This window comes from Octopus bimaculoides, chromosome 2 (genome assembly GCF_001194135.2).
Source record: "Octopus bimaculoides isolate UCB-OBI-ISO-001 chromosome 2, ASM119413v2, whole genome shotgun sequence".
Lineage (NCBI taxonomy): Eukaryota > Metazoa > Mollusca > Cephalopoda > Octopoda > Octopodidae > Octopus > Octopus bimaculoides.
Genome location: NC_068982.1, coordinates 45,129,339 through 45,153,201, shown reverse-complemented (window position 1 = coordinate 45,153,201; position 23,863 = coordinate 45,129,339). Strand labels below are relative to the sequence as shown.

Genomic DNA, 23,863 nt, shown 5'->3' with positions numbered 1-23,863 from the left:
GGTACTTATTTTATAAACCCAAATGGACGAAAGACAAAGTCAACCTCAGTGGCATTTGAACTCCGAATGTAAAGAGACAAAAGAAATGCTGTTAAGCATTTTGTCTGGGGTGCAAATGCTTCTACTTGCTCATTACCCATATATATGTGTGTGTGTGTGTGTGTTTTGTGCAAGGAAAAAAACACAAAAACTAGGTAAAAAAAGATACAATTAGACAGTCTGTTAAGTTTATGCTCAGGGAAAGTAGGAGGAAAAGTCTTTTCTGTTTTGGGCATATGCTCTTCTACAGAAATAAAAGATGAAAACAGAAAAATAATAGAGAGAGAAAACAACAAGCGCATCTCAATAAGACAGTCATTGCATACTGAAATGACTGAAAGAAGAAGAGGTAGCTAGTGACATGAATGGCAAGGGGAACAATTGGGAACCTGGCAGATGTGTGTGTGTGTGTGTGTGTATGAAGCAAATACGTGCATGTATATATGTGTGTATGCATGTGCATATGTACGTGTCCATGTTTCCTGCTTGTGTGTGTATGAGGCTATCTGTTGTATGTGTATGTACAAGGCTATCCAATGTGTGTGTGTGTGTGTGTGTGTTTGTAGATGTGTATATGTTTGCATACGTGTGTATCCTTTTCTGTTTGTGTATGTATGAGGCTGTCAGATGTGTGTGTGTGTGTGTATTTGTACGTGTGTGTATATGTGTATATGTGAGTGTCTTTGTCCCTGTTTTCAATTTCTGTGTATGTTTGTTTACATTTCACCTCCTCCCACTGCTTGACAACTGGTGTTGGTTTGTTTATGTCTCTGTAACACAACAGTTCAGGAAAAGAGACTGAGAGAATATGTACCAGACCTAAAAAAAACATCAATACTTGGGTTAATTTGTTCCACTTTACCCTTCAAAGCCGAGCTCCTGTATGACCACAATCCAATGACTGAAGCAAATAGAAGAGAAAAGATAGTACATCTAGGACCAGTAAAGCACATGACCTAAATGGTTAAGCAATTGGGCTTTTGATCATAAGATCTGTGGGTTTGATTCTTTGACCAGAAGGCATGTTGTACCCTTGGGCAGAGTACTTTACTTCATGTAAGACTGACAGTGCACCTATATTAACTAATTGATGGTATGACCAAAAACCTTTCGGCACGAAGAGGGATATGTCCAGTAGTGGGCATCTTTATGCTATCTTTAACCTTTCCTTTCACATGTAGGACCTCATTATTCAATGTATTTTTTCATTAAGGTCATGTGTGAGCAACCTTTTTTAAGAAGTGGGCTGCATGTGATATGGCTCATTATCAGGTGGGGTCAGCACTGCTAAAAAAAATTTAGGGTAATTCTCTGGTGCTTTTTTAGTGTGCAGTGTACCTGGTCATTTACACATAAGCATGTAGATTAATCCTAAATCCTAACCCTTAACGTTCACCCTTACCCTTAAATCTGATCCTTAACCTAAAACTTTAACCTTAACCCCTAACCCTAATCTTAACCCAGATCAGGTCATTTCACAGTGTAGACTACTGATACTTCAGTAGACTGTATGCTAATGTAGCACCAATCTTTTGTTAGGGGTGCCATTCAAAAAGTCCCACATGCTGCATCATTGGATGCAATTAAAATACAACAGAAATTTCAATTATATTTTTTCTGTTTGGTAAGAGATAGGTATTTATTACCTTGCCTCCATGATGAAGCCTAACATTCAAATGGTGCTTTTTACATGCCACTGGCGTGGGTCACATAAATGGCACCTGTGCTGGTGTCGCATAAGAAGCACTTTTCCAATGTTGGGCCTCACACAGGTAATGACAAGTGACTGAGACATTTGGTGATATGCCGTGCTTGAGAAGACCTATCAAGCCAAGTGAAATCATAGTCGTGGTTGATGCTGGTATCACGTAACTGACACCTGTGCCAGTGACATGTAAATAGCACCCATTAACTGTTGGAGTGGTTGGTGTTAGGAAGGGTATCCAGCCATAGAAACCATGCCAAATCAGACTGGAACCTGGTGCAGCCCTCCAGCTAGCCAGTTTCAGTTAAACTGTCTAACCCATACCAGCATGGAAAGCAGATGCTAAATGATGATGATGATGAAGTAGAATGGTTTTGGTAAATTTTGTATATGAAATACTCAACTAGGTATAAGTTATTCCATAACAACTTTTACACTACTCTCTCTCTCTACTGAATTATTTAGGAGTTTACCAGTTATTTCTCATTTCATAGTTGATTTTAGTTAAATATTCCTCTTATTTCACAAGATTCTCATATTTGTTATCCATTCATAATTTTACACTTCTTTTTATTTTCTATATTTACATGATTTGGTGCAAATTTCAGTTTTGTATGATTGTTCATATCTTTGCTGTCTGCTTTTTCCAATTACAATTCCTTAGAAACTTAGAAAGTCAGTTCAAATTTAACTCAAATCATCATTAACCCTTTAGTATTTAAACTGGCCATATCAGGCCCCACTATTCTTCTGGTTTTATGTCCAAACTGGCCAGATCCAGCCTCACACACACACACACACACCTTACAATGTCATTCTAAAAATAAACAATCACATCTTCAAAATCTCAAAGCTACCAGATAATGCATGTGAATAAATAAGCATTACATTTGACAGAGTAATCCGAATGCTAAAGTGTTAATGTCACCATCATCATCACTGTTATTATCATCATCAGCAGCAGCTGTAGCATTTTAAGTTCATTTTCCCATGTTTGCTTAGGTTGGACAGGTTTTCTTTATCACAGCAACATCTCATTATTTTCTTCGTTATCTCCTTTATGAGGATGAACCACTTGAGATCAGCCTTCACCACCTCTTCCCATATTTTCTTCGGTGTTTCTCTTCTACAAATTCTTTCCATGTGGATGGTCATGTGACATTTCTTTACCCAACCGTCATCTTTCAAATGCATCATAAGCATGTACTTGTACAATCTTCTCCCTTGTGCTGATTCCTCTTGTATCAAGCTTTCATTTCAGCCTATATATGTTCCATCGTTAGTGGACACTAACATTACATATCCATTGGTGCATGCTTACCTTATATCTTTCCAGCTTTCACACACTTTCTGCATTCAGTGCTTATGTTCCATTACTTTTGTTCCCAGCAAAAGTAATAGCTCCCTGAATGTTTTCAGTCTTGATTTTACTATGGCTGCTACATTTTCAATAATACCCATCCCCACTGCTAATTAGGTCACCTAGGTAACAGAAGCTATCAACCACCTCCAGGGAGCCTGCCAAGTATTTGAACAAATTTCTTTCATAGGTGCTCTTATTACTAACTATTCCTGTGTGTCTGCTTACATAAGAAGTCTTCCTTCTCTGTTAGCCTGCTTAACATCCAACTATAGCTCTTGTTCATTCATAGATTACATTGAGTATACTGCATGGAAGCCCTTCCTACTCTTTTTTTTTTTTCATATCCAGTATGGCCTCTTCCCAGTTGCTTTTTGTCTTTTTAAACCTCTCAATTCTGTGTTTTGCTTCCACATTAGGAATTGGGCAGTTTTAGTTATGAGGACTAGGCCATCAGTGTTTAGGGATTCTCACAGACTCTTAAACTCATGTTATGGCCTGGAGAAGCTTGAGAACAGAGCCATGCATGCTAAATGAAAATAGCTTGCATGGCTCTCATAAGCCATTAATTTGCACCTAGTTTTCAGTGTAACTACAAGACAATCAAAAGTGAATGCAAAATATAGTGACTTGTTCTTAGCCAAAACGTTCTCCTGTAGGAAGAAGGCATGAGTGTACTCTGATCTTCTCACCAGGAAGAGGATATCAGTGGCACTCCATCCCTGTACCCTGAATTTCATTTAAGCTCATTCTTTTCCCAGTTGCTTGTATGATAGCTATTATTATCTACTTGATTCAGAATATGTGGTTGCTATTTCAAATGCGTGCTGTGCGTGAGAAGACCCGGCAAGCCAAGTAAGATCGTTGCCAGTGCCCCTGGACTGGCTCTTGTGCGGGTGGCACATGAGATGCACCATTTTGAGTGTGGCCGTTGCCAGTACCGCCTGACTGGCTCCCGTAGGATTTTCGAGTGAGATCGTTGCCAGTGCCCCTGGACTGGCTTGTGCGGGTGGCACATAAAAGACACCATTTCGAGCGTGGCCGTTTTCGTGCGGGTGACACGTAAAAGCACCCACTACACTCTCTGAGTGGGTGGCGTTAGGAAGGGCATCCAGCTGTAGAAACTCTGCCAAATCAGATTGGAGCCTGGTGTTGCCATCTGGTTTCACCAGTCCTCAGTCAAATCGTCCAACCCATGCTAGCATGGAAAGCGGACGTTAAACGATGATGATGATGTATAAAGAGTTTTGGTTTGAACTACCCTTTATTAACTGTAAAAAAAATTAAAAAAAATTCTTGTGCCAAGCAGTTTAGAGTTGGCCTCATCTTCTGTCTTTCAGATATGACTGCTGGTCTAAATACCCTTAAACTGAATAGCCTCAGTATAGTACCCAGTTATTGTAATCTATTTATCTCGTTCCCAAGAGGTAAAGTTTACATGTGCTACTATATTTATATATTCTTGTTTTAATTGATGTGACAGATTTTGGGCCATTGCTCATTTAACAGGAAAGGCATGGCTGTATGGCAAGAGGCTTGCTTCCTAACCACATGGTCCTGGGTTCAGTCCCATTGCGTGACTCCTTGAGCAAGTGTCTTTATTACAGTCTTGGGCTGACCAAAGCCTTGTGAGTGGATTTGGTTGGCGGAAACTGAAAGAAGTCTATATATAAATATATATATGTGTGTGTGTGTGTGTCTTTGTTTGTCCCTCCACCACCGCTTGACAACTGGTGTTGGTGTGTTTGCCTCCCTGTAACTTAGTGGTTCGGCAAAGGAGACCAATAGAATAAGTACCAGGTTTAAAAATAAGTACTGATTCATTCGACTAAAAAATATTCAAGGCAGTTACCCAGCATCGCTGCAGTCTAATGATTGAAACAAGTAAAAGATAAAAGATACTGTTTATTGTATTTGATGGCATATAAGGTGCAGCCCCTGCCAAAAAAACTATCCTTGTCCCTATAGGACCCAGGATGATGAAGTTGGGGCCTCCCATTAGTATATCTTGTACTGATGTTCACTACTATAGTCTCTTCTATGTAGCCTTACTTCATAATAATTTTTACATGAATATTACTAATTGTCAAATGCTGCCAGGGTTGACTTTGCTTTTCATCCTTTCAGAATCGATAAAATAAGTTCCAGTTGCACACTGGTGTCAATGTCATTGACTTCCCCCCATCCATTTAAGACTGCTGGCCTTGTGCCAAAAGTTAGAAAGAATTATTAGTATAACTTGTGCTGTAGGATATTTACACTTTTATGATTGCTTGCTTTCTGTTCAGTTGTATTTACTTTTTATATACACTGATGTTTTCCACTATAGCTAAAGTACATTTGTAACTTAACTGGCACTCCATCTGTTATGATGACAAGTATTCCAGTTGATCCAATCAACAGAACAGCCTGCTCGTGGAATTAATGTGCAAATGGCTGAGCACGCCACAGATTCACGTACCCATAACGTAGTTTTGAAAGAAATTCAGTGTCACACTCAATGAATTACAGGTACTACTCGTTTTTGCCAGCTGTGTGCATTGGAGCAATATGAAATATAGTGTCTTGCTCAAGGACACAATGCTCTACTGGGTATCGAACTCACAGCCTCGTGATTGTGAGGAGCTAAATGTCATAATTACTAAGCCATGTACCTTCACTTTTGTAATGTCTTGTAAAGCACTACTAAATTGCTTTAAATATTATATGCTGTAATGCATTAAAAACTTTTCTACTGAATGTCTGTAGCTGAAATTGGGGTGCATTTTATATGCCTGTGAGTCTTTTATGTCATAAAATACAGTAATTACCTTCTATGTAATTAGTTTTATGATGCTCTATACTTATGCATACAAGCCTTAATACCTCTAGTTTCACATGTTCTTTCTTGTCAGTCTATATTTTTACTCTTCAAAAGAGTGACCTACTCCATAATTATCTATACAACTAATTTGTCTGTCATATCAGAAATAGTAATAATTGGCAATTTGATTTCCAAGACCTACATTTCTTACTGAAAGAAGGAAATTCAACCTCACATCATAAACATCATCTTCATTTTTTTAAACTTTCAAGCTTTTTTCTTCTTTATTTCCATCTCATGCATCTTTTACTGACACTACAGTTTAGTTCTGTATACAACATATTATTGCACCATTAATTTTCATATCATTTTAAAATCATTCATACCATATTTTCTGATACACAAGTTGATAATAGTATGTAGTGTAAACATTCAAACTTCGTCCCTTTCCAAATCCTGCTGCATTCCACATGATATTTTTGGTCTTCTGACCTACTGTTTTTGGCTATAAATTTAGGTCTGAAAAGTTTGACATGTATGCTGGAAAATACAGTAAGTGTTTGTTGAGTTAATAATGTTGAATTCAATTTAATTTTCTTTTATCAGTCATGTATTGGGATAAAGATCAACTGACTATAATTCCTTCATGTGCATTTATGGTCCTTTTTTTTTGTACTTGCTGGGTCAGTAGTCATGGTCATTGCATGTCCACTGAGACTGGTGAGGTTAATACCATTCTGTTTAAAAATGCTACAAGTTGACATCTGCAGGAAAGACACGAGAGCAAAGAAAAGATTGCAGGTAGTAATGTTCTAGGAAAGAGGAACCGGGTATAGTGATTAGTGTGGGCTCGGTGGGTGAGTGGACATAACATGGTTAATAAGAGGCGGAGAGATGAGTTAGACGTGCCTAGGAGGAGGAGGTTCAAAACTTGCCAACTCCAAGAAACAGGCTATTATAGTAGCAATGGAAAAGGTAGAAGATATGAGGCAGCATGTCTGTAGGATGTCTGCAAGTGAATCTGGTGTGATTTTGAATCCCAGCTACAGTAATTTCACTTCATTAATGTCTTCTTTACATGATTTAATTTGCTTACTTCAATCAATCTGGAGTTTTTCTAAGTTAAATACTAATTTATCTCACTGGTGGTGCATCATATCTGGGCCATCTCTGTCTTCTATTCACCCCAGAGTGGATAAAATAATTAATAGTAATAGTCTTCAGTTGATTTAATCAATTACACCTTTTTCATATCTAGTTAAGTAATTATTTTAGTATCTGATTTGGCAAATATTTAATTGGCTTACAGTGCTGTGTTTAAATCCTCATGAGGGAACGGCTTAAAGGGGGAGGGGGCAGGGTAGTTTCAATAAGGTTACTTTTAGATACACAAGTAGAAGATTAAGTCTTCAGCGATACCTTTCCAGCCCAACTTACTGTACTCACCATAACCATTGGTTGGTCATTGAACTGATCTTAGTATATTACTGGCAACTGAGGGATGAAAGTAAAAATTACCTTGAGGAGTTTTGATATCAGGATAGTAAGGTACTAGACTAAATATTGTAAAGTATTATACCTCGTACTTTATTGTCTTGGCCACAGCTGTTGCTTTGATTTATCATTATTAATAATATTTAATAATAAATTGTCTACATTATAGGTGTATTCAGTTGTATTTCTATAATCTGCTTTACTCCCAATTTGATTTGCTATCTGTATTTAGCTGATAGCAGTGACCTTTATGCATTAATTCTTAAGCTAGCTGTATTTTTATGTACTATACTGTGTGTGTGTGTGTGTGTGTGTGTTGTATGAGAGAAAGAGGTAAATGTTGCATCTACAGCCTTTTGTTGACAAGTATTTTAGATGTGGTGATTTCTTCCCGACAGTTGGAAAGTACGAACAGTTATTACTAAAGAATGCTGAAATGGAATGGTTAAGTTTAACAGTCTTCATGCTTATTGAAGGACAGTTAATAAGCAATCATTTAAAAACAGTCGTGTTTGATTAATGGTTTCTTTAACCTGGAAACAAGTCTTTATTTGCAAGAAGATGGAGTAAAATTGGTTGAATTGAATCCAGCAAATTATGGGTCACTGGAAGGATGAATGACAGTCAATTCCTGTAAGATTTGCACCCAGAATAGTAGGGAACTACAAACTCTGCATAGTAATACATTCATTCTAGCTTTCTACTTGCTTGGCCAGTTCTGTGGATCTTGTGATAATTAATATTAACATATAGCATTAATAACCATGGAAACATCTCGAATTGAAGATGTAGCCTGGTGGTTGTTGAATGAAACATTTTTCTGGATTTATATCATTTTACTGATATGTAACACTTGAGTGGGATTGTGATTAATGGTAAGTTCCTAATTAACGAAGTTTTGATTTCAGTGGTAGGACTGAGTACCACAAATTACTATTTCCACAACTTGGGAGATTTGAAGTAATTAGATATCTATTTTATTTGTTTAATTTGTTGGTAGTTCTACATTATTTAAAAAAAAAAACGATCAATATATGGCGCAAAAAAAAAAGAAAATTAATTATTAGAATCAACTGAAATTACATTTTTTTTTCACTGTCAATAATTTATTTTGTGCGCCCTCATTATTATTTTTTTTTTTTCAGCTTGTCTTTTTTCTCTACTTACTCGCTTTCAATTAATCTCGCTCTCTCTCTCAACTCATTTTCTCTTTCTATCTTTCTACACTCTTACTCATTCTATTCAACCTTTTCCTCTTTCTCTTCCTACCTTCTCTCTCTATATTTAAGTTTTGCTATCAAATATTTATTTCAGGTCTCGTTCTTTCTTTCCTTAGTGTTGTTACAGCTCATTCTTTATCTTAGGAAACTTCTAAAATGAGCTGTCGAACTGTATTGTTGGGGATTGGCCTGGAAGTAAGGATAACCACGTAAGACGAACACTGTACCTCACTTTCCTCTCGTCGATCATTCCCGCTCCTAAATCTCTGCCGTCCCTCTCGTTATTATTTTTTTTTTACACACATTCAAAATCTCGTATAGAATCCACCCATTCGCTCCACTTTGATAACTTTCCCGAAACCAGAAACAGTGTTTTATCAGAACATAGATTGTTTTCTCTCTCCAAAGAGTCAGTTATGAAACAATTTTACTTTTGCAATTTGAATATAACTTATTTCCATTGATGGAGCTCGCAGACAGTTGTCACAATAACTTCATGGAATATCCATTGCCTACGTAAGATTTATTGTTTTTCTTTTGCGTGTGCTTTGCTTTTAGTTTATACTTGATGTATTCTATGCAGAAAAAGTACTTTTGTTTTATCTTTATCCTCTGTCTCATCGCTTTTTATGGCTTAGATATAAGTGAGATCATGCTCCATGGTTTTATTTGAAGTGTTAGTGATGATGGTGATGGTTAGTGTCCGTAACGATAACAACGGTATAAATAACAAGCATGATAATAAGGATGGCTTACACTATTGAGAAAGCTGTCTCTCTTTTTTTTAATTAATTAAATTTATTTATAGTGTTAGTGTTGTCGATGATGATAGTGGTGGTTAGTTTCCGTAACAACGATCACAACAGTATAAATAACAAACAGGATGATAAGGACGGCTTATACTTTTGTGGCATGGCGAAATGTTTGTGTCCCGTTTTACAGAACGCCCTTACCAGGAATATAATTGATTAACAATAACAATGGTTTAGAGTTAGTTATGTTAGTTTAGAATGAATTCGGGGATGCAGTTGTGGTGTGTATGCCTCTCTCAAGGTCACTCCTAAACGAAATTAAATTATTAAAGAAACGTAAATGAAGCGTTAATCGCAAAAACCAGGGAAACCACACAGAGATTTATTATATATATATATATATATGTATACATACACCACACCCTCACTGTACTCGTAATCATTTGCACATTTCTGTCTACTATTTCACCTTCAGTTTGTTAAATATACAACCTGGTTGGTCGTGGAAGGGAGTTTTAGTTAATAAAAACGGGAACATTCTGTACGGAATTTCTATTCACTCGATTACAAAGAGGGACAGTGACTATAGTGGAGGGGGTGGGGTCTTGATTAAACAAGAAAAAGACATGGAAAATGTATTTCCTTCGTTCCTGATGCCAGACTGTTTATTAACAACTAAGGAGATTGGCAGACAAGTTGGAATTACAGATATTTTGGTATTCGTTCTCTAGTTTACAGACAACTTTTCTATTGATGCTTTTAAAAATGTGTGTGTGTGAATATATATATACACATACATATATATTCTTTTACTTGTTTCAGTCATTTGACTGCGGCCATGCTGGAGCACCGCCTTTAATCGAATCAAATCGACCCCAGGACTTATTCTTTGTAAGCCTAGTACTTATTCTATCGATCTCTTTTTGCCGAACCGCTAAATTACGGGGACCTAAACACACCAGCATCGGTTGTCAAGCGATGTTGGGGGGACAAACATATATATATATATATATATATATATATAGTATATATTTGTCATTTTAAAAGAACTCTAATTTAGGTGTGTGCGTATGTATATATGTGTGTTTTATGTGATCTAGTGTTTATTTGCCTATGTTAATACAGTTATAGACACACGCGTATGGCAAAGAGCTTGTGCGTTTCATACCCAAACTTATCGAACGCATCATTCATTCAAATGTTCAGTGTTTTTTCTTTATATTTTAGATTCACATCCAACACACACTTTTATACTAGGGTGTGAAGCTTCAGGTTGCTGTTGTAAATCCTCTAGGCATCCCTGATCAAAGCGTTGCAGTAGTTTTTGTCTACCGGGAACTACATTCATTGTAACATTCTCTGTTTAAGAGAGTTGGATGTAGTTTGATGGAAATTTTGGTGTTATTTCCAGCAGACCGGACGACAGCAGAGAGACTCTATAGTTGGTCCGTGGAGCGAAAGTTTTTCCTAAGAGACTTTTTAAGCGATGTTATTCAAGTGTGATGCAATATATGAGTAGCTTACACACGTATCTGTTTACATGGTGGTATGCAATTAAAACTTTAAATAGGCGAGATTCTGGTTTACCCGAGTGCCTTATATTTTCTATCGTAGGTTACCAAAGTTATCCAAACGAAAACATAGCACTACGTTGGCACCTGTCTCGCCAGTGATTGCCGGAATCTCTGTTGGATAGTGTAGACTGTTTCTTGGCTCATAGGAAAAGATGGGACGAAGGTAAAGAATAACGCACATCCGGTGTTTAGGGTTAGGGTTTTTGTTACACCGAAAACGGGTGGTGTGCGTATTCTTTACCTCCTCCAAAGATGGGACGGTCACGAATTACTTTACTTACCCATAAATAATCCAGGTCACGACTTTATCCACACACACGTGTATGTGTGTATTGGAGAATTACCAAATGAGTTAATATTTACTAAAGTAAGGTTTTGTAATGCAGAGAAAGTATCGAACTGATTCAGTTTAAAACTGTTTTATATCGATCCCAGAAAGATTTCAATTGAGAACAGTAAGATGCGAGCTACAACTATCTCCTGTCACGTGTATCCCTCCTTTCTGTTATATAAACATTGCAGCTTTCTTACTTTGTTTCATTTTGTTCTTCTTGTTATCTTACATAAATCCAATTATTTCAACGCAGCCTTCACCTTAACTTTCGCTGTGAGAAACGAAAGCATTAAAATTCTTTTTATTTGTCGCCCCAATAAAATAGATTGGCGATTAAATTAATTCATTAGGGAGACGTACAAACGAGGAGAATAATACTGGCATTATTGTACTATTTGTCTCTTGTTGTTTAACCCCAGGTCAGATCTGGCCATGTGGACTTATTACTTAAAGCTGAGGTTCCCAAACACCGGACGGTGGATCATTTGATACCGGACCGCAATGAAAAGAATAAATTTAAAAATTTTACTTCTATTTCATTGAAATTCGCAGTCTGCCGTGTATTTTTGCATAAAATATATTTTATATATGTAATGGCTTACCTACACAATTGTGCCACCCCTGACGCTCAGGGTGGGTCATACTTGTGTAGGTATGCCATATGTAATAATTAAATTATATATGTACTTTATTTGGTTTTCTTATGCGGCTCGTGGATAAATTCTTGCACGAAACCGGTCAAAAAAGGTTGGTGACTGCTGACTTAAGGCATTTCACCCGTGACCACCACGTGTAAGGAACCCAGATCTAGGATTACATTATCCATTTTTTTAGTTAACAATAGGGTATAATTTAAGGGAAATTTGTCAATCCCAGCAGGCAACATAAATGCTGGGAATTTACACCAACTCCCTTACTTACGCATGCGCACACACACCATAGTTGTTCATTCCTCTGCGAACACTTCCTAACTCTAACCAATCTGACCAGCACCACCTTGTTTGGTCAGATACTCTACTTGTTGCTATTGAGACAAGTCCACCTCTTATGTTTTGGGAAGTCCTGTCAGAACACTTGTGTTACTTAGTTACTGTGGTGTGGTTTTCGTATTCTTCCTTCTGATTATTTTGGTGACAGTGTATGTTTTGTAAGAACTTTTCTTGTGAAAGTATTTCTACACTTGTCTCTTAGTGCAGTCTGAAAACATTGAATTTTTGAAACTTCTCGTCTGCTTATATAGGATTTCAGAGTTCATGTTTTGAGTCGCTGGTTGATGTCCTGCAAATTCAAGATCATATTTCTTAACTACCAAGTACCGTAGATGCCCGTGCCATCCATCGTCTCATATATTTGCGCGCGTGTGTGACATATATAGAGAGAAATGTTATTTTCTTGTTTTCTAGCGATTGAGCGTGTGGAGGCGCAATGGCCCAGGGCAGCGGACTCGCGGTTTCGATTCCCAAACCGGGCGTTGTGAGTGTTTATTGAGCGAAAACACATAAAGCTCCACGAGGCTCCGGCAGGGGATGGTGGCGAACCCTGCTGTACTCTTCCACCACAACTTTCTCTCACTCTTTCTTCCTGTTTCTGTTGTACCTGTATTTCAAAGGGCCAGCCTTGTCACGCTGGATATCCCCGAGAACTACGTTAAGGGTACACGTGTCTGTGGAGTGCTCAGCCACTTGCACGTTAATTTCACGAGCAGGCTGTTCCGTTGATCGGATCAACTGGAACCCTCGACGTCGTAAGCGACGGAATGCCAACAACCGGTTGAGCAACCATGATGAAATAAATTCCAGCCATGACACCCCTCCCCGTTTTTGTTATCAGTCTTGTATATACTATCCAATGTTTTAAGAGCGTAGAATGTGATGGTTAACATGCAGTTTGCCGCCTTTTAAAAGTGAAAGATAATTATCCTTAAAAAAAATTTAAAAAAAAAAAATTGCGATAGAAACCGGAAGTGACAGCATTGATATACAAAAATTTCATAGAAAGAACATAAAGTACTCCTTCACCATGTCACCTTTTAATGATGTTAAATATTTTAGAAATAGCAGTTGAGGTACGCCGTTTCAACGTACTATACCCAGTAATGAACATTGCTGAGAAGGCACTTTGGTGGCTTTTATGTTAATGCATAATAGCCAGTACAGTTACATGTAAGCAATGCAATAATCCTGTACGATTAATGAACCATATAGAAAGAACTGGCGGGAAGCGGTGGCGTTGTTCTTGTGGATTCACTTAGACTACACATGCCAATGCTCTTTTTTGAAAACACCTATTTGACTCTACTAATAATAAATTCAACTAGTGCACATGTGGGTAAGAAACTACCCGAAGAACGAAATTATGTAGGTTCTATACATGGGTTAAGTTAAGTCATACAGTGTTTACATGAAATTATGAGATGTCTATATTGTTACTTATGACTTCTGTCGCGATATACTTTCACTTTTTTACGACGGTAAACTGCATGTTAACTGTGGGGTAAATTAAGGAAGGTTTAACTGCTATTTTTAATATGTTGATTAATCATAGAGATTCTCTTGGTTGTTGCTTCTCCTCAGTATAGCTCTGACTGAGTAGCTCTATGATCAAAGCATTCTTAACATGACCCATCACATTTTACTTTTAGACAATGTGTCCATGACTGCTATCCAAATCATGAATTTCTATTTTCAAGTTGGTGGTTGTGGTTTGAGAGCAATTTAGTCGCCTTTTTGTTGCAGGTTGACCAACTACTGAGATGCTCGTTTGGTTGCTATGTTATTTCGCCCAGAAATATGTAATATTCTACGTTTTATGCTCACACTCGTCAGATCTGGCTTCTCAAAATCTCAAAACTACAAAATAATAGGGATCTATTTCAAAACGGGGGCACCAGTATTTTCTTAACGAAACACTTTGAAACTTGGGATACTGGTAGAATGTGTCATATAAAACATCTTTTACTCTTAGTCTTCGCTGTGCGTATCTATGTGTGTAACAATTTTAGAGTTCGGATTCTAGAGTTAGGGTTAGGGTTTTAGGGTTAACAGTCTAGTTAGGGTTAGGGGATTAATACGATATACACCGTTACAGCGCTAACTGTTTTCAACTGAATAGACGTCAGTGATTAGTAGAAATTATCGAAATAAGACAATTTTTTACATGAAATAAATTCGAATACAAAATTTTTTTTCTGTTCTATAACACAAAATAGATAAGTATACGAAGTTTGAAAGTCTTTCGGTACCAAAAACACTACATAAAACATAAATGAAAACTGGTGCCCCGTTTTGAAATAGATCCAATAATAGTTCCAAATTTTGCCTCAAGTGCAGCAACTTTGGAGGAGGGAACGAGTCGATTACATCGACACAGTGTTCAACTGTAGCAACGGGCGAAATACTGCTAAGCATTTCGTCCGGCATGCTTACAATTCTGCTACCTTGCCGCTTTCGGCTACAAAATGATGCATGACCAATTCAAAACAGTGTGAATAAATAACCATTACTTTTGACAAAATAATGTGATTGCTAAAGGGTTAAGGCATGCAACAGATTAAGGCCACTCAAGTAGGCCATAGTGAGATTTGAACTCAGAATGTGCAGAACTGGAATAAATACTACTAGGGACGAATCCAAATAAAAAAAAGTCGCAGGGGTTTTGTCCTGTGGTGGTGGGGATGTCCGTGATGGTTTTGTCCTAGCGATGGGGGTTGTTCGGATCCAATAAATTAATTGTGACTTTATTACCGGTCAGACATAATTGCAGCTCTGCCAGTCTGCCTTTCTGGATTTGTAGTTTTTTTTTTGGACTTCCAAAAGGATGAAAGGCATGGGTGTCCTCAATGAGATTTCATCTCAGAGTACTAAATTTGAGAAGAAATACCCTGATTGAGCTGATCTTTGATCAAAAGTATTTCAGCTAGGAACCTAGGACTATATTTTCCCAATGCATCTCTTTTTTTCTTCTCTTAATTCGTAGAGCGAAAGTAAAGAAGGTGAAGTTAAAATAGTATTTCTATAAATAGTATAGAATAGTAATTAGTATTTGCTAGCCTCATGTTTTATGAATGGGCTGTTGCATTTGTAGTAGTATGACATCATGTGAAAAGCATTAGCTATATACTTGTGTGTGTGTGTATAGTTAATTTAGTGTTAACATATTTAATGCATGGAGTATAGTGTGAGAAAAAAAAACAAAAAAAAACGCCATCGCTTTCTTTACTATACTGGTATATATTGTTGTAATTACTGAAATTGTAATCTATACAAACAAGTTCAAGGAGTGGGGGCATTGGTGTGAACTTTCTTGTGGTTGCATGACGTGCTAGAAATAGCAGCCGAGTCTCCTTAATTACACATCCTACTGTTCCAGAGGGAAAAAGACATTTGTTCATATAGTTTTTTTTTTATATTTTATCTTTCAATTAGAAAGCAAGCCAGCTCTGTGGGCTTTAAAAATGGTAAAAGGGAGGGAAGGGAGATGTCTTTAAATTAGAGACCTGACTTGAACAGAGATAGATTCTACTTAAAGCACCTAAGACGCCAGGGTGTGGTGTTAATTTGGGCGACCGATTAAGTGGTCATGTGAACAGTGGTAAGATTTAAATTCTAAATGCAAAGAGTAGGACAAATACCACAAGGTAGTCAAGTCTGACATTCTTACAATTCTGCCAATCCATCAATCTAGATTCTCTTTTTACTCTTTTACTTGTTTCATTCATTTGACTGTGGCCATGCTGGAGCACCGCCTTTAGTCGAGCAAATCGACCCCAGGACTTATTCTTTGTAAGCCTAGTACTTATTCTATCGGTCTCTTTTGCCGAACTGCTAAGTTACGTGGACGTAAACACACCACCATCGGTTGTCAAGCGATGTTGGGGGGACAAACTCAGACATTCAAACATATACACACACATACATATATATATATATACACGACGGGCTTCTTTCAGTTTCCGTCTACCAAATCCACTCACAAGGCTTTGGTCGGCCCGAGGCTATAGTAGAAGACACTTGCCCAAGGTGCCACACAGTGGGAATGAACCCGGAATCGTGTGGTTGGTAAGCAAGCTACTTACCACACAGCCACTCCTGTTACTTTTTTTTTTATAGACCCTGAAAGAATGAAAGGCAAAGTTGACATTGGCTAGATTTGAACTGAGAGCTGGAACAAATACCATAAGGTGTTGTTTCATCTGGCATAGACTACTCAGCCAGCCCATCTGAAAGATATGATTATGGCTTCAGCACCCATGATTGCAGATTAGGTTTGGTCAATCAGTATTGACTTGTAGCTAAACAACAGCAGCATCAACTTAGAAGGAATGAACTAATAAGGGAATCACTTTGTGGTCAATTGCCTTGAAAGAAATAGCAGTCAGATAACTTCTATTCATATCATGTTCTACAGTTGTAAGAGAGAAAGAAACATTAAATGAAGTAATCTGAGACGGACCATGGTCACAGCTGGACTTTTTTGATTGCAGGTCAGTTGGATCACTGGTAATCTACTTCAAGGGTAAAGAGGAGCCAATGATGATAGCCATAAAAATCCATTTGCTATTTTTGCAATAAAATTTAGGTGGAAAATGATTTTAGGGGTGATGTACTGAATGACATATGCAAAAGTTTTTTGTGGTCATTGATATTTCTTAGCTAGAGAAAGTTAACAAAAACCTAGCAGTAATTGAAGAGAGCAATTTTTTTTTTATTTTTTAGTCAAGAGAAAAGGCAGTGCCCATGACCCTTTACAAGGTCTCAGAGACTGGTGAGAGAGAGGGAGAAAATATTTACAACAGAGTAGACTGCTAAAGGTATCCAAGTTGCTAGATAGTGGTGTTAAGCCAGGTAACAGATTAAGTCGACTAGCCAAATAAGCTATGGTGGGATTTGAACTCAGAGCATAAAGAGCTGGAACTACTACCAAAACGGACCTAATCTGATGTGCTTATAATTTTCCTAATCGGTCAACCCTGAAAAATAAACAGCAAAAGAGATTGTGTGGCTGTGTACTTAAAAGTTTGCTTCCCAACCACATGGTCCCTGGTTCAGTTTCACTTGTGGTACTTTGGTCTTCTATAGCTCCAAGCTAACCAAAACTTTGTAAGTGGATTTGGCAGATGGAAACTGAAAGAATGGTAATAATAACAAGCACTCAGACTGAACAATGGGACTGAACACAAACATCATTGTGAAGTGAACTTTTTTAATTATGCAGTAAATGCCTGAGCTTACTGAGCTCATGAGATTAAGTATTGGGTGCTAGGTTTGAAAAAAGGTCTGCTCTGTTTGTACACTATCTAATGCTGAAAATACATACACATATCATCATCATCATTTAATGTCTGTTGTTCATGCTGGCATGGGTTGGTTAGTTTGATTGGGGCTGGCAAACTGGAACGCTGCATCAGACTCCAGTCTGATTTGGCATGGTTTCTGTGGCTGGATGCCCTTCCTAATGCCAACCACTCTGAGAGTGTAATGGGTGCTTTTATGTGTTACCGGCACAGGTGCTATTTGCACAATGCTGGTATCTGCCACGATGCAATTTTTCTCTTGAACATGAGAAAGTTGATTAATGGTTCCCACAAATTCATGAGTCTTTCAAGGCTCAGGCCTTTTGACAACCATCTTACTTCTGTGTGAAGCAATAGGGTTTTTAAATCTTAATCTTCACAGAATTGCATTAAAAAAAATCTATTATTCACTGAGTTTGATTTGACAAAGTTAATTGCATGTATGGCAGTGTTGAGTGCTTCTTCCATGTGTCCACCAATATTCTTAGCAACCAAATGCTGTCTGTGGATAATGCAATGTATATAAAAAAAAAATGTGAGGAGCAACTGATTTCATTCTAGAAACAAAGCCTTTCACTTTTCCGGTCATGTTTGCAGCTCCATCTGATGCAATGTTGATCAAATTAGTCAATGGAATATTTTTATCATTTAAAATACTGCATTACTTCATTGAATATATCTTCTCCATTAGTAGTTTCAGATAATGAATAACATTTCTTCCATTATATCATCTTCATGGATGAATCTGACATAGACCAGAAGGATAGCTTGGTTATGAATTGTGCTATCACCAACCTGGATAGAAAAATTTGTCTTTTGGAGGATTTCCACAATCTTCTCAACAAAATTAGACATTTCATTCTGTCTTCTTGTAATTGTGTTATTTGAGAAGATGCAGCATCTTTTCCCAGAACCTCATTTGCACAAGCTATCATAGCAGGCTTGACAAGTTTGTCACCATAAATCTGAGGTGCTGCAACCTTGGCAATAATTTCAGAGACCAAATAACTTGGTTTGAGTGTCTTTGCTTTTTCAGTATTTATCTTCTTTACAAAGTCGAGTAGTTTGATTGACTGTATTTTCTTTTTATTCTCAAAATATTCCCTACCTTTCAAGACACATAAGTTTTGAGTCTACAGATACAAAACCAAACATGATAAAATCTTCTTTGTAGTTCCTCAGTTTTGCCTTTTAGCAGTTGGTTCAGACATTATTACAACTGATCTTAAAAAATAAAATAAAAGTAATAAATACTTTATTTCTATACATTAAAAGTATCAAATTTATTATTAAACAATATTGTGTAGTGACCTATTAAAAATATCAAATTTATTAAAAAACTGTTGTGATTGTAAAATTTAAATTATGTAATTCTTGATTGTAATATATTATGATTATATATTATACATTATTGATTCTTATGGAATAATTATTGAATTTTGTTTTCTTATTATTATTCTGTCTTCATATAAATTATTATTAACTAACAGTGTCTTTATTATCGAACAGTATTGTGTAGATCTGAAATGGCCTCAATTTTTTTATGACTACGAATTCTCTGAGGACCACTAGAAATTCTCTGGGGACCACCGGTGGGCCCCAGGGACCACGTTGGGAATCACTGGCCTAGACAAAAAGTCTGGAAACCCAATATGTTAAAAGCATATAATTTACCATCTAGGGGCTATGAGGTCCATAGGTAAAAGAGTGAGCTAGTAATGGTCTAGGGAATACTACAATTTATTAATGGGTAGTTGCAATTTAAAGGTGGGGAGATTATCAAAGGGCGGCACTTAGGCTAACGAAGTAAAGTTTAAATGTAAACAATTCCCGTAGGGTCTCAAGAAAATTTACTCATAGAAATTATTACTGAGAATCCCACGTATGGTCCACATATGCAGACACACACATATATATATATATATATAATTATTTATATGTGTGTGTATATATATATATATATATATATATATATATATATATATATATTTATTTATTTATTTATTTATGTATACACATAGACACATTCTAACTTATACAATTTTTGAATGCCTTTTCCCTTTCATTGACTCCTTTTTTAGGTCACCCTGACGGTGTGGGCATCCTTATATCCGTACATCTTTTGTTCTTATACACACGCACGTTATTTTTAAAATGATCTGAATTAAAATGAAAAAGACAAAAAAAAATCTTTTGTGCCTACATGCTCTCTGCTTACTATTTTATGTTGGCGTAGTCCAGGATGATTTCAGCACAATGACATCACCCCATACCAAGCGAGACCCAGCTGTCACATGATCACTCACATCACACCATAATGGCCTCATACTTGTAACAATGACAGAATAATAGTCAATTTTTTTATGCGATTATTTAACTGGCTCGAATTAAACATCCTTTAAACCACACCCACCCTTCTTAAGAGGGTGAGGAATGTATAAGTGCAGTTAGTCCTAGATACTTTTCAATAAAAGAGGTGTAACAGTGGCTTGACATCTATGGCAAAGCAACAAAAGTAAATCAGATCATACTGTAACTGTACTTATATTTTCATACAAAATCCTGTTCTTTAAGCCAGATCAGTTGATATACTTTTTACGGGCTTTCATTTGTGAATCTTTGCTGAACATTTCTCTCTTTTACTTGTTTCAGTCATTTGACTGCGGCCATGCTGGAGCACCGCCTTTAGTCGAGAAAATCGACCCCAGGACTTATTCTTTGGATGCCTAGTACTTATTCTATCGATCTCTTTTGCCGAACCGCTGAGTTACGGGGACCTAAACACACCACCATCGGTTGTCAAGCGATGTTGGGGAGACAAACACAGACACACGAACACATACACACATACATATATATATATATTTTTTCATATATACGACAGGCTTCTTTCAGTTTCCGTCTACCAAATCCACTCACAAGGCTTCAGTCGGCCCGAGGCTTCGGTCAGCCCGAGGTTTCGGTCGGCCTGAGGCTTCGGTTGGCCCATCCAACTTAATCTCATTGTAACTAAATTGGAAAATAGTTACTACTTGTCATTAACCACTCCTTCTTAACTGTTCATTGGTATGTTAAGAAAATGCTTCAGTCCATGGAATTATTCATCCTAGCCCCAAAAAGTGCAAATGTTCAAAATTTGCTGACGTATCAAACCTACATGGACACAAAAAATGATCGTAAAAAAGCAATTCAAAATAGTGTGGGGTTAATTGGAAAATGTCTTCTTCAGCCAAGCATGATAAGATTACTTTGTACCCTGAGCAGTAATTATAAGTGCTAGAGTGGAGAGTGGTGTTAATGTTTGAGTGGCTATCATTTTTATCTTTAGAGTCCTTAGCTGGAGGTGTAAAGTCTAACTTGTTGAATTAATTGGCTCTTTAGATGTTTCCATGAAATGCCATATTTACTTGCATATTTACTTGTTTAGTGTTAAATCTTAGTACAGAATTTTTTTCCTTTCATAGTTTTAGCCCTGTGTATAAGTCACAATTCAGATCATGTATAAAATAATGCGAACATGGTAACACTGCAAAGTTGGCAAGTTCACAAGGGAGTATGTATGCCAGAGGTTACTAGCCTGGAGTGCCCATATCCCCTGGGTATGCAAGCTGGTATTTCAGAGACACGACAAAGAGAGATAGTGCCTATGTTATTAAAATTGCTTGGGTAAAATATTGATTATTTCTTTAAAATATTTTAATTCTATAAAGCACATCAAGAACTTTGATTCATTTAGAAAAAAAATATATAGCTATTAGAAAATTGACTTTTTCATCTTCAGACGTAATGTTGTGTGTGGAGTGAGAAGTGTACAAAAATTAATTAAACATTTTCTACGGGTATAGAGTATAGAAAAGTTTGGGAACCACTGCTCTATGCACCCATTTGATTTGCTAGAAATAACAGCTAACACTCCACAAATATCACTCTACTGCTTTAAAAAACAAGAGATAATGTATAATATAGTCCTAGATACCTTAATTCTGTCAAATGTAATGCTTATTCATTTACAATGTTTTGAATTAATCATGAATTATAGCTTTGACATTTCAGTGATGTGATTGTTTATTTTTAGAATGACATTGTAGGGTAGGTGTGAGAGGTCAGATCTGGTTAGTTTGAGCACAAAACAAGTAAAATATTTGGGTTGGATATGACTGGTTTAATCATCATCTTCATCATCACCGTTTAGCATCCATATTCTTATGCTAGCATGGGTTGGATGGTTTAATAGGATCCAACAGATCAAAAGACTGCATTTAACTCCAATGTCGGTTTTGGTTTATTTTTTATGACTGGATGCCCTTATGTAATAAAAAACAGAAAACAGTATGGGGGCCCCTACTGGAATACTTTTGTTCATAGATCTGTTCATAAGCAGTTTCAACAGTTGCACAGTTGATAGTTTAACTTGTAGTATGCTAATATGCCCCTTAAAAAAACAAAACAAAAAGTTACTTGCTTTTCTAATTTGCTGTTGCTGGAATCACATAAAAATGTGTATCTTGGGACGGTCATCACACCAATAATAAACACACACTAGTTCAGTTTCACTTCTTTATTATTATTCAGTTGTCTTGTTATTTAGCCAACTGACTAGGTGATTGCTTGCTTAACCCATTAGCATTTAAACTGGCCGTATCTGGCCCAATATTCTGTTTGTTTTAGATTTGAACCAGCCAGTTCTGACCTCTCACACATACCCTACAATGTCATTCTAAAAATATACAATCACATCATTGAAATTTTGAATCTGCAAGATGGTACAGAATTAATCCAAAGCAATGTAATTAAATGAGTATTACATTTGACAGAATAATCTGAATACTAAAGGGTTAATAACTCTGTTAATCAACCAGTTAGTTGTTTGGAAAAGCCTTGTTGCTACCTCATCAATCAGGTCTGCTTCAGACTGAGTTATTAAGTAAGAAACTGATTAAGCAAGCAATTGCCTAATATTAAAGTGAAACTGAACCTGTACATGTGTTTATTATTGATATAATGACCCTCCCTAGGTACAACAAAATTTGCCTCAAAACACCAAGAATCTTCCAAACCAAATACAAAAATGGAATGGATGTGTGGTAAGAAGTTTGCTTTCCAGCCACATGGTTCGGGGTTCAGTCCCACTGCGTGGCACCTTGGGCAAGTATCTTCTACTATAGCCTTGGACCAACCAAAGCCCTGTGAGTGGGTTTGGTAGATGGAAACTGAAAGAAGCCTGTCATATGTGTGTGTGTGTGTCTTTGTGTCTGTGTTTGCCCCCCCTCCACTGCTTGACAGTCGGTGCTGGTGTCTTTAAGTCCCTGTAACTTAGCTGTTCAGTAAAAGAAGTCAATAGAATAAGTACCGGGCTTTTAAAAAAGTAAGTACAGGGGTGGATACATTCGACTAAAAATTCTTCAAGGTGGTGCCCCAGCATGGCCGCTGTCTAATGACTCAAACAAGTAAAATATAAAGGATACAAACATTTGATTATGCCAGAAATTAATTTCCAGTGGTGTAATCAGCTTTTAAGTGAATTCTCAATTTCAATTTGCTTAGCATTTATAATGGATGTGAATGAATAAACCCTTTCCAACATAACAAAATGGTGGAAAAAAAAAAAAAAAAAAATCAATAAAAATATAAAGCATAGACATTTTGATTTCAGTTGACATCTTTTATGGTTGCTATGAAATAACTTTTGCTCTTAGAATATATTGATTCTCGTTATTTTTCCTGACTAAAGGACGTTCTTATATCTGAAAGCTTCTCTTATGTTATCTCACTTTCAGTGATTATTTTTTTTATATTATAAGGATTGCTGCAGAGATTGTAGTTTGTAATTGTATTAGGTAAATGTACATGTTATTTATATATAGGCGTGGGAATGGCTGTGTGGTTAAGAAGATTGCTTGTCAACCATATGGTTCTGGGTTCAATTGAACTGCATGGTACATTGGGCAAGTGTCTTTTACTATTGCCTCAGGTTGACCAGTCTTGTGAGCGAATTTTGTAGGTGGAAACTGAAAGAAGCCCATTGTTTATATAATGTATGTATATATATTTTCTTCTTTCACATGTTTCAGTCATGTTTCAGCCTTTAAAGTGGTGCTGGAGCACCACTTTAAAGGCTTTTAGTTGCAGAAATTGACCCCAGAAATTTTTTTTAAGCCTAATGCTTATGCTATCGGTTTCTTTTGCTGAACTGCTAAGTTACAGGGACATAAACACACCAACATCAGTTGTCAAGTGATGATGGGGGAGGATAAACAAAAACACGAAGACATACAAACACATATATATTT

General features: G+C 36.8%; 1 protein-coding gene across 3 annotated transcripts in view; it reads left to right on the top strand.

Annotated features, from left to right (window-relative positions):
• Window positions 1-23,863, top strand: part of LOC106879448 (acetyl-CoA carboxylase) — a 125,827-nt gene that overhangs the window by 11,173 nt on the left and 90,791 nt on the right. The window contains exon 1 of one of the 3 annotated variants that reach the window (XM_014929024.2): window positions 8,694-9,137. The exons of the other annotated variants lie outside the window; for them this stretch is intronic. Within the exon in view, the coding sequence (XP_014784510.1) occupies window positions 9,085-9,137 (53 nt within the window). The 5' untranslated portion in view covers window positions 8,694-9,084. Of the gene's footprint in view, window positions 1-8,693; window positions 9,138-23,863 lie in introns of those variants that run through there. 3 annotated transcript variants of the gene reach the window in all.